The sequence below is a fragment of the Pyxicephalus adspersus genome, chromosome 4 (genome assembly GCF_032062135.1).
Source record: "Pyxicephalus adspersus chromosome 4, UCB_Pads_2.0, whole genome shotgun sequence".
In the NCBI taxonomy this organism is placed as follows: Eukaryota; Metazoa; Chordata; class Amphibia; order Anura; family Pyxicephalidae; genus Pyxicephalus; species Pyxicephalus adspersus.
The window spans coordinates 143,430,386-143,444,451 of NC_092861.1; the positions used below are offsets into that span (position 1 = coordinate 143,430,386).

The following is a 14,066-nucleotide window of genomic DNA, read 5'->3' on the forward strand; positions in this document are numbered from 1 at the left end:
GGTACTGTAAGCCAAAGGAGGATATGAGACTACTGAGAGAGGAGGTGTACAGAGAAAAGAGAACCGGTCCCAGGACTATCCTTTGTGGAACACCAACAGGGAAGATAGAGGAGAAATTACCATTGAAAGATACTTGAAAGGAGCAGTCAGACAGAAGCAAACCAAGAGAGAGTAGTGTCACAGATACCAATGGAGCGCTTGATTTGTTTTAGAGGGGGTGATCAACAGTGTCAATAGAAGAGGAAAGATCAAGGAGAAGGAGCATGGAAAAGTTGCCTTGAGACCTCTGATGAGGTCATTGGCCACTTTAGTAAGGGCTGTTTCAGTGGAATGGGCAGCTCTAAAACCAGACTGGAGGGGGTCAAGGAGAGAGTTGTTTTTTCAGGTAATTGGTGAGTCTTTTATAGACAGAGTGTTCAAGAAGTTTGGAAATATATGGGAGAAGGGGATAGGGCAGTAGCTAGAAGGTAGGGAGGGGTCCAGTGAGGGTTTCTTTAGGATAGGGAGAATAATTGGATGTTTGAAAGTGGAGGGGTATATACCAGTGGAAAGGGAGAGGTTGAATAGTTCGGTTAGGGCAGGGGCCAGGGTGGAGGAATGGGCACGGAGTAGATCAGAGGGGATTGGGTGAAGTAGAAAGGTAGTAGATGGAGATGATGAGATAAGAGAGGAGTCTCCATCCATGGTAACAGGGCTAAGGGAGGCCAGTGATGATTTACAGGTGGAAGGGGAGGGTATATTTGGAGTAGCACGGTGAGCAGAGAAATAATGTCTGATTTTGTCAATTTTATCTCTAAAGTAGGTGGCTATTTCTTGGGCAGAGAAGGTAGGAGGGGGGAGCACATGTGGGGTTTAGGAGGGAGTCAATTGTTGAGAAGAGGCTGAATGGGTTGAAGCTTGAGAGGAAATTAAAATGATATTTTCATAAAGTTTATTCTGCCAGGGTTTCCATGCAGAGGACATTAAAGGAATATTTGTCTAATTGTTCTTGATTGCCCTTTACCACTGACTACAAGAGCATAGCAATAACAATAAAAGAAAAGGAAGGTATTTAAGCCCCTATGGCACATCATAGACCTACCCATACTGCAGGTAAGACACTCTCTGGAATCTGGCTGCAGTGGGTTACATAGAAAACAGATGAAAGTAATTTAAGATAAGTTTCCAACCCAAATACATTAGTAGGCTCCTGTGCCTTTGAAGTCTGCAGTCACTCAGCACCCTCCTGGCAAACTGCTAGTTTAAAATCAGGTAAAAAGCTGAAATGAAAATTGGAAAAAGAAGAGGCAGAACTACATCTCCCATAAGTCTATGGAGCTGGGACAGACACAAGGCATGGTCAGTTAAGCAAAGAGGGTTTCAAGCAGTATATCTTAGAAGGAATTACCCCAGTCCATACAAATATGTATTTTGTTAGCAGGCAGGGTGGAGGTGGCTAATCAGATATCAGCCTTCTTATTTTTTCATGGCTGTAATACAGAAGGAGCATAGGGTGACAACCATTGCCTTCAAAGTCCTTCACAGTTCTTGCCCCGCTGATCTTTCTGACCTGAGAGGAAAATACACCCCTAGCCACTCTCTTTGCTCTTCCAATGACTCGTCACATTCAAAGCTTCAAGACTTTTCTGGAGCTGCCCTGACTTTCTGGAATGGTCTTCCTCATCCTATTCATTTTGCTTTCTGCTCTTTTAAAAGAGCCCTTAAAACCCATCTTTTCAATCTCACATACCCATCTTCTTCTGTATCCTTAAACCCTCACTAATTCCCACCATTTCATGTACCCCTTCTATTGCGTGCTATTTCCTCCACGCCTTAGATTGTAAGCTTTTCTTACAATCTATTCTGTCTTTGTCTGTCATTTGCAACCCCTATTTAATGTACATCGCTCCATAATATTTTGGCACTATATAAATATTGTTTAATATTAATAATAATAATATTAATACGAACATGATTCCATAAAGCAGTAAGAACTTTGTAGAAATTAACAGATTACCTGTCACGATCACGGATGCTTTATATAAAATTTTCACCATAGTTCTAATTTAAACAGCCGATTCCAAGGCACTTGCTGCTTGGAACAGCACTTTATATTTATATAGCCAGATCCTAAACATTAACATTTGTCAAACAGAAATCCTATTTGTATCATAAAAAAGATTCCATCCTAAAAGATGCAGTAATATGGAGCACACAGTTCTTGCAGCATCTGCCTTTACTATATTAGACCTGATTTACAGCAAGTCCTCTAATTCCTTTTCTGGGAGATGTAAACACAGATTAATTCTCACCGGCCACTGGATGGGGATAGAGGTTATAAAATAAAATCTTTTCCATTACAGAGCTGGGAAGAGATTAATGAGACTATTTAACTGCCTTTGCTGGATCTCCGGGCGCGATAGCCTTTTTTCTGATGACATCATCGAAGCATTCAGAATATTGTGATATATGAATGACTCTACCAGGGTTTAACGCTGGAGATGTACGGAGAGAAATTGGCAGAATTTCAAGTACCTTTGCACATTAAAAAAAAAATAAAATAAGTGTTATGCTGGAAGTCATGCCAACCAATCAGCAGACTTTACATCTATGATCGGAACTAATGGGTATTACAATTCAGGAAGATTGTGGGACTACCATGGCGACAGGGCTAGGAAGCGAAAATAGGCGCCCTAACACCAAAGGCTGATTGGCTACATGCTACACATTCATGCTTCTGATTGAGGCGCGGCCTTGTGCCAAAATTATTGTAAAAGTCATTTTAGGACACGGAGGAGATGCCGCAGCCAAAATGAATATATTCTTCCAGGTGCCCAGAAGTTTTGTATCGTGCATTTATTAGTGGAAAACTAAAAGATGTATTATGGAACCTGTAATGCACTGGGCTTTTGGTGAACTACAAGTCTCAGCAAGTTCTTAAGATATGTAATTGGCCCACTAGATGGGTGTTAAAGGGTCATCCCAACCGAAACAGATATTGGATAGGGTAAATGAAGACAAATAAAGATAAGATAAGAAGATAAATAAAATACATAAGCAAGCCTCCCTCTAAATGCAGAATTAGAGACTGCCCATGGATACCACCTTTAGGTTGGAAGAAAAGTTCTGAGTAAGCAAAACATCAGCATTTTTATTGAGAGGCAACTTGCAAAGGAATTGAGTGAGCAGCTACCCTATTACATTTGGCAGCAATGGCGCACAAGTGCTGGCCACCATTGACCCCAAGCTCCACAGGGTTCTGTGTTGGCCTTTTTAACATGCAAAAGGTAGCACCTTTTGAACTATATCCACTGCCTGCATGGTATCACCAGGTGGTATCAGTGTGTTGCTAACCCCATGCAAGGCTGCGTCTTGTGTCTCAGCAGTTTTACCTTACTGGCTGCCCTTCACCAGGTAAAATTCACACATGTTTACTGCTGGGCACATGTCCTAAACCTGGTGGTGCAGCAGCTTACCCCAAAGTTCCCAGATTCCTATAAGGTCCTTAGTACGACCGGTAGAGCAGTCCTAATTGTCCATTTTTGACCAGCTCAAGTGAGAAAACTTAACAGTTGCAGAGGCTGTACCAGCAGCATGCCATCAATGAGTACCTGATTGATTATGTTCTAAAGCTCTGGGAACCTGGGGTACTTTTACGTCAATAGCTCATCGTTCAGGATGTGTGCAGAATTTTGGCATCTTTTCACCCAAATTACGAGCCAAGGATTACTAACACAATCCATCTCATGTTTCTACTGGTGCACATATTGGATGTCATGATAGACCGGGCACTGGAAATAACGCAACAGGAGGAAGGAATAAACTTACAACTGTACTACCAGCAGGATCCTCTGCCTATTTCCCTTATCCCTGTGGGGTGGATGCAGCAGGGAGCAAAGGAGGAATTCAAGGAGGGTTAAGGGTACAATGAGGAAGTGGAAATAAAGCAAGCATAAAGGGGGCAATTCATTTCTCCCAAGCACTTTGCGAAGAGTACAGATTGAGGACAGGAATGAAATCTTTGATGCCTGCCCAAGAACTTTAAGATTACACCAAATTTGATGCCCAAAGTATTAGGTCACAGGTAATTGGTCACAATGTCCAATACACTTCCACTTTCCTAAAGGTAGTGCAAAACGTGGAACTATAAATTGGTGATTTATAGGTACCTCCTTGACACATTTACTTGTGGTGACAGAATCCACACTGATAACCAACATGCCTTGATTCTGAAATCCCTAAAGAAGGAGTATTGGTGGCAGTGGCTGCAGGCAGTACTCACAGACAGTGCCCCATTCACATGATTGACAACTAAATCACGTCCCCAGATGATGCAGACACCTTTAGAAGAGAACACCGACTATATGTGACTGAAGTTTGCACAGTATGCTATAGAGCCTGCCCCTTGCCCTGCATCCAAGCTTCTTCCTTTCCCTGTTTAATAATTACCTGAAGACACACTCTGTGCTTTGAGCCATTGCCCTAAACTTGAACATAGAATGAAACATACAATGGAACATAGAATGAAGTCACCAGGACAGACCCATATCAAATCCCAGGACAGAACCATTATCAAATCCCAGGACAGACCCATACAATCTGCAATGCTTGGAGAAGGGAAGGGATATTTTTTACCAATAATATGCTCCTACCACAGTTTGTTCCCCTCACTATCCTCTATATCAGTGCAGGATTTTTTTACAAGAAACTTTACAAGAATAGTTATGCTATGTGTATAGTATAGTATATGCTTTACAACTTCAAGGTGCAATTTCGCTATTGGTGAGAAGAAAGTCTAACCATTGTCATTCCCATATGAGACGAATATGTGCACTACAAATAAATTCTTGGTGTTGTGTGCCATAATTTACCTTCCCGAGTCTTGATGTAGTATCTTCCACAGCACTGGTGGTCAGGCTGAACAGTATATATCTGACCATTACAACAAATCCAGGAGGAATTGCCACCAAAGGCAACATAATCACCTTCACAGCACTGATACCCGTCTCTTCGGCCATGCAAAACACCGCTGCAGCACGCCTGTGAAAACACACAGAGCAAATTAATTTAGGTGAATTACTTACATGTGCTTTTAAAGAATTGGGGCTGCTATGATCCTGTGTTTTTTTTTTTAAAAAATGGGAGTTCTCTGAAAGTTCTCCTATATAGTAGCCCATGTCTTCTGCCATTGCTACTTTCCACTGGGGCCAGATAGAGGAGCCATGGAGAACAACGGGAGTGTTGGCATTTTCTACTCCCAAAAGTATTGATTGCTGACAATGGTGGTATCACTGAAATGGTAAGGTAGAAATCATTGCTCAAGTATAAGCTGAAGTGAAACTTGAATCAGAGCTTTGAATTTAAATTCTGCAATTTTCCCCTACCAACTAACAATGAGATGGCAGTATGTACATGCTATGCAGAAAAATATTAACAGGTGCATAGTAAGTGAAGCTTATCATTCCCCAAACTTGTTGCAGCTTTGCACCCTATGGCACTGTCTTCGCACTCACCGTTGATATTCCTGGTTTTTGTAACATGGAACATAATTTGGTATTCTTGGGTAACTGGGCAAAGCAGTACAAACGTCAACATTTCTAAATGCAAACTAGTGTCCTTCCATGTCCAGTTCCAGAGACCCCACTTACAAAAAGATAGTGATAAGATAGAACAAGCTATGAAAAAGGTAACAAAGATGGTGAAAGATCTGAAGAATACAATTGTCACATTACATCAATTTCCAGAATAGACACCTATATACACATCCGTTTATGTTTTAATTTAAGTCTAACAGTTTTACTCAAATAGCTGTTTTTTTATATGAGGATTAACAGTTTTGGCTCCTGGTATGCTCATCCAAGAAGCTATACAGTTCAATTGCCCTGTGGAATAATTGAACCTATCATAAACCATCCCTTGCTTATACAGATGAGTTCCCCATATGCATGCTTATTAGATCAAAATACTAACATTGGTTCCAAATATCTTTGGCCTGCCACCTTCAACCCATTACAGCTTATACCCGCATATTATTGATGCACTTGATAATATATGAAACGACATGTCAGCTACAAAGACTTTAATGTGACTTAGATTGATTTTTATCAGACACTAGTGCTCATGGACATATGTCATCACATTATGAACTAGACTTTTACCTTTTAGATGCACTATTGGCTTCGGGCTACTATGAACTATCTAGTGCATAGTATAGTAATAATGTCTGTATTTATGTACATATGGCTTATTTTGCAATCAATCAAGGCTGCTCAAATCTCATTTAAAATAATTTTACATCTTGACTTTAAAAAAGTTAAATCATTGTAGTTGTATTTATTGAACTGTATTCAAGCTATACTTTCCTATTTAATAAAACTATGTTACAGGGTGACATATAAAATATAAAAATATTGTTATATGGCCAGTACCAGTGGCTTTCCTGAGGATCCAATTTTGGCCCATGCAAATTAGGGAGCATGCTGTTAACAAAGTCATGTATTAGATAACATACAACATATTGACATTCTTCTAAGCAAAGAACTGCATATATTTTTTTTCCAGAAAATATTGAGGTAGAAACAACCAAATAAATAGCATTTTTGGAAGATGGTCAGCAAAGGTGACATCTGTGTGTTCAAACTTTATTCAGTACTGTTATTTCATTGAACATTATGTGTTTCTTTTAAATTGTATGAATTGTATTGCATTGTATAGGAATTGAATTGTATAATTTTATTTACACTGTGCTGTCTGTTTGCCTTATAACTGAAAAAAAACGTTTAATTTAAGTCAACACAGAGGATTCCATTTTTCTTTAGGAAATTAAAACACATTTACCAAATTCCTCCGCTTATACTCCGTTATAGTGTGAGACAATGAGAATAATGTCTAATAAATAAACCCCCCTTGTCTCATAATAAAACAGCCGACTGCGCAGGATATTTTCCCTTTCATCAAAAGTGTAGCATCATCCGTTTTCAATGTGAAGGGTAAGGAATGAGAGAAAGCCAAAAAAATGCAGCTGATGCTTCCAAATTGAATTATAGGGGTTGACACTGACTTGAAAAATTCAGGTTTATTAAATTAGTTATTCAGCGCAAACTGAAGAATAGGATGCAGATCAGGGTGTCTCCTCCACCTGCATAAGAATTGAAGGGATGGTACGAGTCTTTTATAGAGTCTGGAAGCCATCTGGTCCCTAAATTCATAGTGTACTATTCTAATACTTTAGTCTATGCAATGGTTGGAAGGTAAAGTATGCAACTTATACTCTGCCAGAGAATTCACAGGTTCCTTCCTGCAATCCCTTGTTAGGCATTACATGAAATGGTCTTCAAATATATATATACTGTACGAGTGGTTCCATTGTGAGGGAGCATCAAAAAAGTGGGGTGGGCGGCAGAAAAGAGGCCTCTCTTTCCCAAAACATTACAGAATTGTGGTAACACACATAAAAAGTACATTGAGGTTCTAAGAAAATAGAAGCCACAGAGATTGACATAGGAATGGACAGGGATAATGTAAGAACAATCTTGCCAGTTGGACTTTGTAGAGGACACTTAGGCTGGGTACACACATGCAATATTTGTCGTTTCATGATCCTTTCCAATCACAAAAGACTGCACGATGCACGAATGACGGCCGTTCTGCTCTATGAAGAAGGGAGGGGGAGAATGATGGAGTGGCACCCCGCTGCACTCTCTCCCCTTCACTTTCATGCTAATCGTTCATCACAGGGCTGATATCGGATGAGAATCTGGCGTGTGTAGAGTGCTCAATGTTTATCGTTCCGTCGTCCGTCCTGGCGGATCCACAGACGATGGAATGATGAATGTTGAGCGCTGTACACACACCAGATTCTCATTCGATATCAGCCCTGAGACGATTATCGGACGAGAATCATCTGACATATGTACGTAGCAGTTGACATAGGTCAGAGCAGTTGATAAGCTCTTGTGCTAGAATTCTTCCCTAAACCTTTCCATTGCACCTGTAATATCATACTGTTTGTGTTAGGGCTGATGGGATAGAGTCTATTGAGTTATATTGTGCCTAGAATAGACTTTTTTGACCTTTTTTATTTTAGCACAGGACCCACAGTCCTCTGGAAACCCCTTCAATAATCACTATATCCACTGCTCACAGTATATTAGCATAGTGGTCAGTGAGAAAAATACATCCTACATTATTGGCCAGTGGGAAGAATGCCGCCCTTACAGAGAGCCAGAAAGATCATTGGTATCACTGAACATGAGGCACAAAATGTTCATTGCACAGGGAACCTCCAGCAACCTCTGGAGGAACCCTAGATGAGAAATAAAGGGTTGTGTGAATGTTACAGGCAATACTCTACATTAAGGACATGCATCTTATTGGTCACAACCCTAAATGAGAACACAAACAAGCTTTTAGGGTTTTTTAAGGAAGAGGCTTTCCCACTGCTTGTCAATATTACATCATGAATATGTGTTGTAGAAAAGCATGCACGCCTATGACATAATATTGACATTGGATGGAAAATCCTTTCCTAAACTGCATCATAATACATACAATGGGATGGGTCAAGAAGAATAAAAAAGGGGCACCCTTTTTCAACTTTTTTTGCACTGATTGAGCAAACGTTAAGGCACCAAGGGCTGCCACTGCCTCTTTAAATAGTGTAGGTTGGGTGCTTTGTACTATTGGGTACATTATAACAAAAGTATTCAAATTCAACCTGTTATAAAATCAATGTCAATGTGGGAAAATGGGGAGTTTAGGAATAAGGAATTTGTAAATGGAAAAAGAAGGCTGTGGGAGCACTGGGAAACTTTTTAAAGAATACCTTTCAGCATAAATAGAACTTCCTGATCTCCCCTTGCACAAAATTAGATGCATAAATTTAGTTTTCCACTTTTACTTAAGGCATTCCCTTGCAACTTTGATAGCACCTTTGGTATATGATGGTTCTTGATCACTCGTAATTAGCACAGGTAGGAGATCCACCATAATACATTTATTCTAACAGAGGGAGAAAACAACTAAAAAAAGAAAGTTATAACTGGCAGGTAAGGCTTCACAATTTCAAAATGTCAGGTATGCAAACTGAGATTACTGCAGATGCCCACTGGTGACATGGTCTCATAAAAAAGCAAAAATTTAAAATAAGTTTATTGAATATAACATGAGTATGGCACTTTTTTTGGTTTTTGCCTCATCGCAACATGTTGGATTAATTGATAAAAAAGACTGTTAATGAAATGGTAATAAAAACAGAACAGGCATTACGGGAATATTGTGAACCAGTATGGGGAACCATGCATGATTCTAGGTGTTTCTTTCAAAGAGCACAATCACTGGCAAAAGGCTGTGATCCTGTCCTTAGGCACTCTGAAATATTGTAAAACTTGAAATAAATGGACTAACTAAAATTGAAATAGTTCCTGTATAACAATAACGGTCAAATAAACTATTTTACTTGTTGCTCAGAATTACTCTATAATCTTTACACCAGAAAAAAAACAATATAGAGTTGGATGCCCTTTAAGCAGCGATGACCAGAAAGGAAAAAAAAATAGCAATTATGACTTTAATAGCATTTAAAAAGGGTCATTTTGGGATGTTTCCAACCAAATTTGTCACCAAACGGCTAAATTACCCAGACACAAATGCTCATTTCTCCCCCCCATGACATTTCATATTCTCATTTACAATGATATAATTGCAAAGCAACATCACATAACACGAAAATCATAGCCGATAATAGAGGGATGAAAATAAAGTGTTCCATAAGTGCTATTTGCATGGTGTTTCGGCCCAACCTACGGCAAAATGTGTACACTGCAGAATAATTTATATTTCATTCCAAATCAGATAATTTGGGCTTTTAATTACTGTCTCCTTACGTGGTGTATTTTGTGAATTTACTAATAGCTCAGTCGTTGCCACTGCTGTGTTGTTGTTGACAAATTGGGACATTATTTCATTATGTGTCGTCGACAGAGACTATTCAGAGCAATTTGTCAATAAAAGCCATTTGGAGTCTCCCGCTGTGCAGTTCCCATATTGATTCAGTACCTAAACACCAGTTAATATAAGAATTAATCTGCAAAATACAATAATTTAAAAAAAAAAAAGCACTTCTAACAAATTATGGAAGGTCTTTTCATGGCTACTTGTCAAGTAAACAAGTGCCCAACTTTGAGTAGGAAGAAATTGATTTTCAATACAGGATAATCCAGCGATTTAACCGGGCCGTTAAACAAATGTGTCAAGCATGGCTTCAAAACCTAAAACTGTAATGCAGAGCAGGCCATTCTGGTGCAAAAGAAGTGTTTTGGTCAGGGAGTGTTTGAGCAACTTACTACTATCCCCAGCACTGGTAATTGCGTACATTTTGCTTTCTATGGTGAAATGATTGCACCTAAAGTAGCTGATGGCATTTATGTGTCTTGCATTGGCCGACCTACTATATGTTTAGACATGCAAGCACAATCTCCCTCATATGGGTAGCTGGCTTTGGCAATTTCACCTTAGGAGCCAAATGACTTTGTTCTGGCATTGGTATGACAGTGTAGCTATGGTCCAGGATGTGAAGCTTAGCCCAAGGACTAAAACCAAAGTCCAGCAGAGGCTTTACTGGTTATTGCAGCTACCCTTCATCCTTGCTTTTAAACAAAAGATTTAAAAGTATAAAATGAAAGACACATAAAGAAAATAAATGTTAATAGTGCTAGGGGAGTGTTCAAATTGCCAGCCCCAGCTCACCGTATATACTCGAATACAAACCAAGAATTTTTGGCCCCCAAATTACCACTACATTTTAAAATTAGGTTTACATTTGGATCACTGACCCCTAACTGGCAAATACAGACCAAAGAGTGCCAGGGTTGAGGTGGGGTGCGAAATGGGTATTGGTATAGCTACTTTTGGGTAGCATCTTTCTGCTTTGTTGTAGGTTCCCTCTTGCCTTCTTGCAAAATGAGTTATTTGGTTTCATTTTGGATAGGAGACTGAATGAATCATTGTGGATAAGGGCCTGAATAAGTTATTGAAAATAGATTCAATGATATGGTGGCCACTGGACAACATACAAGTGGGCAGAGCACGAATGAAGGATAACAGATGGTTGGAACAACAAGTACGGAAGAGAAATCCTCCTTGGTTTATTTTCAAGTCAACCACATTTACCTATTTTCTTAGGTATTCATGGGGAGCTTTGTTTATACCGAAATCTGTATGTATTCAAGCATATATGGCATATCAGAAAGACCCTCAGAAACTAGAGGGCTGCAAAGTGACCATTCCTGCTTCTCCATGCATCTATCAAAGCAGCCTTACCTGTTGGTGAGGGTTGTAGCATGCTCCTCTACAGATGTCTTCACCTTTCTTGCACTTGATAGGCATGCATGGTTCCTCATTCCCGTTCTTTGTTGGGTTCTGTCCTGTATATGGATACAAGGTCCTTCTTCTAAGTTCATATCCAAGAATAATACCATTTGGCTCCTCTGGTGGAGCCCAACTGATCTCCACTGATCTGTATCAAAAATGAATAATGAACATTTAATACACTGGACACTTTGATAAAAGAAAAGCTCAGCTGAAGTTGATATGCAAAAATTGTATCTATGATATTATATTTGTAAGGAAGTATATACACAATGACAATGAGATGCCCCACCCTATGCACCAAATAATAGCAAAGAATACCTGACCACACTTTTCAATTCCTTTACTGGTTTTTCAGATCCCAAAACCATGGGCCATGGCCTGACTTTTTAATTGCATGTAACAGCTAATGACTGACCACACTAAAAAATAGCGGATATCTTAATTTTGAAATGGTGTGTGTCACAGCATATATTACTTAATATATGTGTTGTCTGACTATTATGTTTATTGCTGAAACATACTTTGAGGACATTTGTGGGCAGAATCTAAAGGAAATCAATTGACTCCAATGTTATCGATCTGACTCTTTATGTGCTGTGAAAAAAACATTCTTCAGTAGACACAGATCATTGATCATTATTTATGATGGTTCCTCCTCCGTATGATATGGCAAAATGTTGAAGTAAAGAAAACGTTTTACTATTCGGAACTGCGGATCAAAATTAGGTTCCAAGTTTATTTTTTTTTCTAATTTGTATATTTTCTCTTTGATTGGGGCACAAACCTATAATGTGTACCAACAAGTTCTTAGATCTTAAGATGATAAAATGGTTAGCCCAGTGTTTCTCAACCAGGGTTCCTCCGGAGATTGGTAGGGGTTCCTTGAGCAATGAGCTTCTCAGGTCAGCTAAAGCGACACCAATGATCTTTTTGGCTATCTTTAAATATGGCAGCAATGTAAGAGGCATTCTTCCAATGACCACCAGGCTAATGTACTGTGAGCTGTGGATATAGTAACAAATGCTGGGGTTCCCTGAAGACCTGAAAGTTATTCCAAGGGATCCCCCATGTTAAAAAGTTTGAGAAACACTGGGTTAGTCTAATCTGGAGATAAACACTCTCAGGGTTGGGGTCCTGTGCTAAGCTAATGTTAATCTCTGGTCTATATTACAATGTGGAAAATATGTATGTGCATTCTCCCACGGTAAGACTACACTGTCCCAGTACTTAATTATAAGTATTCCTCCTTGACTGATTTACCCGCTGCCTAACAGCTTGTAATTATGACTGTACAGCAGTGCGACATCTCTCCTTCAACCTGCTAAACTCCATAATCCATACTCTGTAGCAATGTTCCTAATACTTCCTTGATCTGGGTCTTGCAGGCTGTCAGTGATCTGGTCACTGACACACTGCATTCTTGCAGTGCTGCAGACCGGCTCCTCACTATGCTCCTCACCTAACAACCAATTTGTTTAATGACCAGGTCGAGGAATAGAACCTGGTTGTTAAATAAATAGTATCTGTAAGGATAGGAGTAATTTCCAATCACCGTTCGTTGTGATCACATAAGGTTTGTTTACAAACTCTCAAGGTGCAGCTGTCACAGAGGAAGGCACAGTGACAGCTAAATCAATCAGGCTGCAGCTGTCACAGTGCACTGCATTGGCCCTGATTTATTAAAGCTCTCCAATACTGGAGAAGAAAGACTATCATGGGAGAACCTGGATGATCCAATAAAGCTGGAATGGATTTGGTCTGGGATTGAAAATATTTGCCAACTAATAGCAAATGCTTTTTAAAAAAACCATTCCATGTTTGCATAGTTACATAGTAGGTTAGGTATGAGTCCATCAAGTTCAACCACTAGGAAAATAAACATATCCCAGATATAAAACCCTATAAGACATAGTTGGTCCAAAACTGGACTGCATATTCCAGATGTGGTCTGACCAATGCTTTGTACAGGGGCAGGATTATGTCTCCATCTCTGCAGTCTATTCTTCTTTTAATACAAGAAAGTTATTTACTAGCTTTAGATATTGCAGCTTGGCATTGCATGCTGTTATTAGGTCTATGATCTACCGGAACCCCCAGAACCTTAACCCCTAGAGCATAAGAAATGGAACTCATTTATAGTAGCATAGTGAATGTGACATTCGCCTATCATCAACTGTAATTTAAGATATGTACACTAGGAAGATACATCTGCAGTGATTGTTTGCTAAACGTCACTTTCCCCACTTTATTAATATATAATTGCAAAGTCAATCAATGTATCCTGATGCTGCTAAATTTGGTTTGGACATTTAGGCTTTAATGGCTTTTATTTTTTAAAAGATTGGAGGGATGACAAGGATGGGGAAGGAGAAGGATTTGTGTGGAGCGGTGGTTTGTTGTGTACACAGGGGAAAAAGCTTCTGTCTGCTAGAAGTGCATGGTGGTAATGGCTAGTTTGTTTTCTCAAGCATCCAAAAGCCATACAATTTCAGGTGTCATGGGTGCATAAGTCTCTTATTTTGATTTCCATATTTAAAAAAAGGTCTAATTATGCCGACACTTAGCTTACCCTGAACATGGCTGCAACATAAACAATTTTGCTAAGAGAGGCTGACAATCTGCCCTGTGCAGTGATATATTGCAGACAGCGGCTTCTATTATTTTCCAAGTTAAAGCGAGACAGACATTTTTATACCAGCCGCTCCCTTCATACTTCA

General features: G+C 39.5%; 1 protein-coding gene across 4 annotated transcripts in view; it reads right to left on the reverse strand.

Annotated features, from left to right (window-relative positions):
• The window catches only part of USH2A (usherin), a 371,236-nt gene that overhangs the window by 99,334 nt on the left and 257,836 nt on the right, over window positions 1-14,066 (reverse strand). For all 4 annotated transcript variants that reach the window (XM_072409865.1, XM_072409864.1, XM_072409867.1 and 1 more), the window contains 2 exons: window positions 11,299-11,494; window positions 4,851-5,019 (listed from right to left, as the gene is read on the reverse strand). In XM_072409865.1, the coding sequence (XP_072265966.1) occupies window positions 4,851-5,019; window positions 11,299-11,494 (365 nt within the window). The remainder of the gene's footprint in view (window positions 1-4,850; window positions 5,020-11,298; window positions 11,495-14,066) is intronic.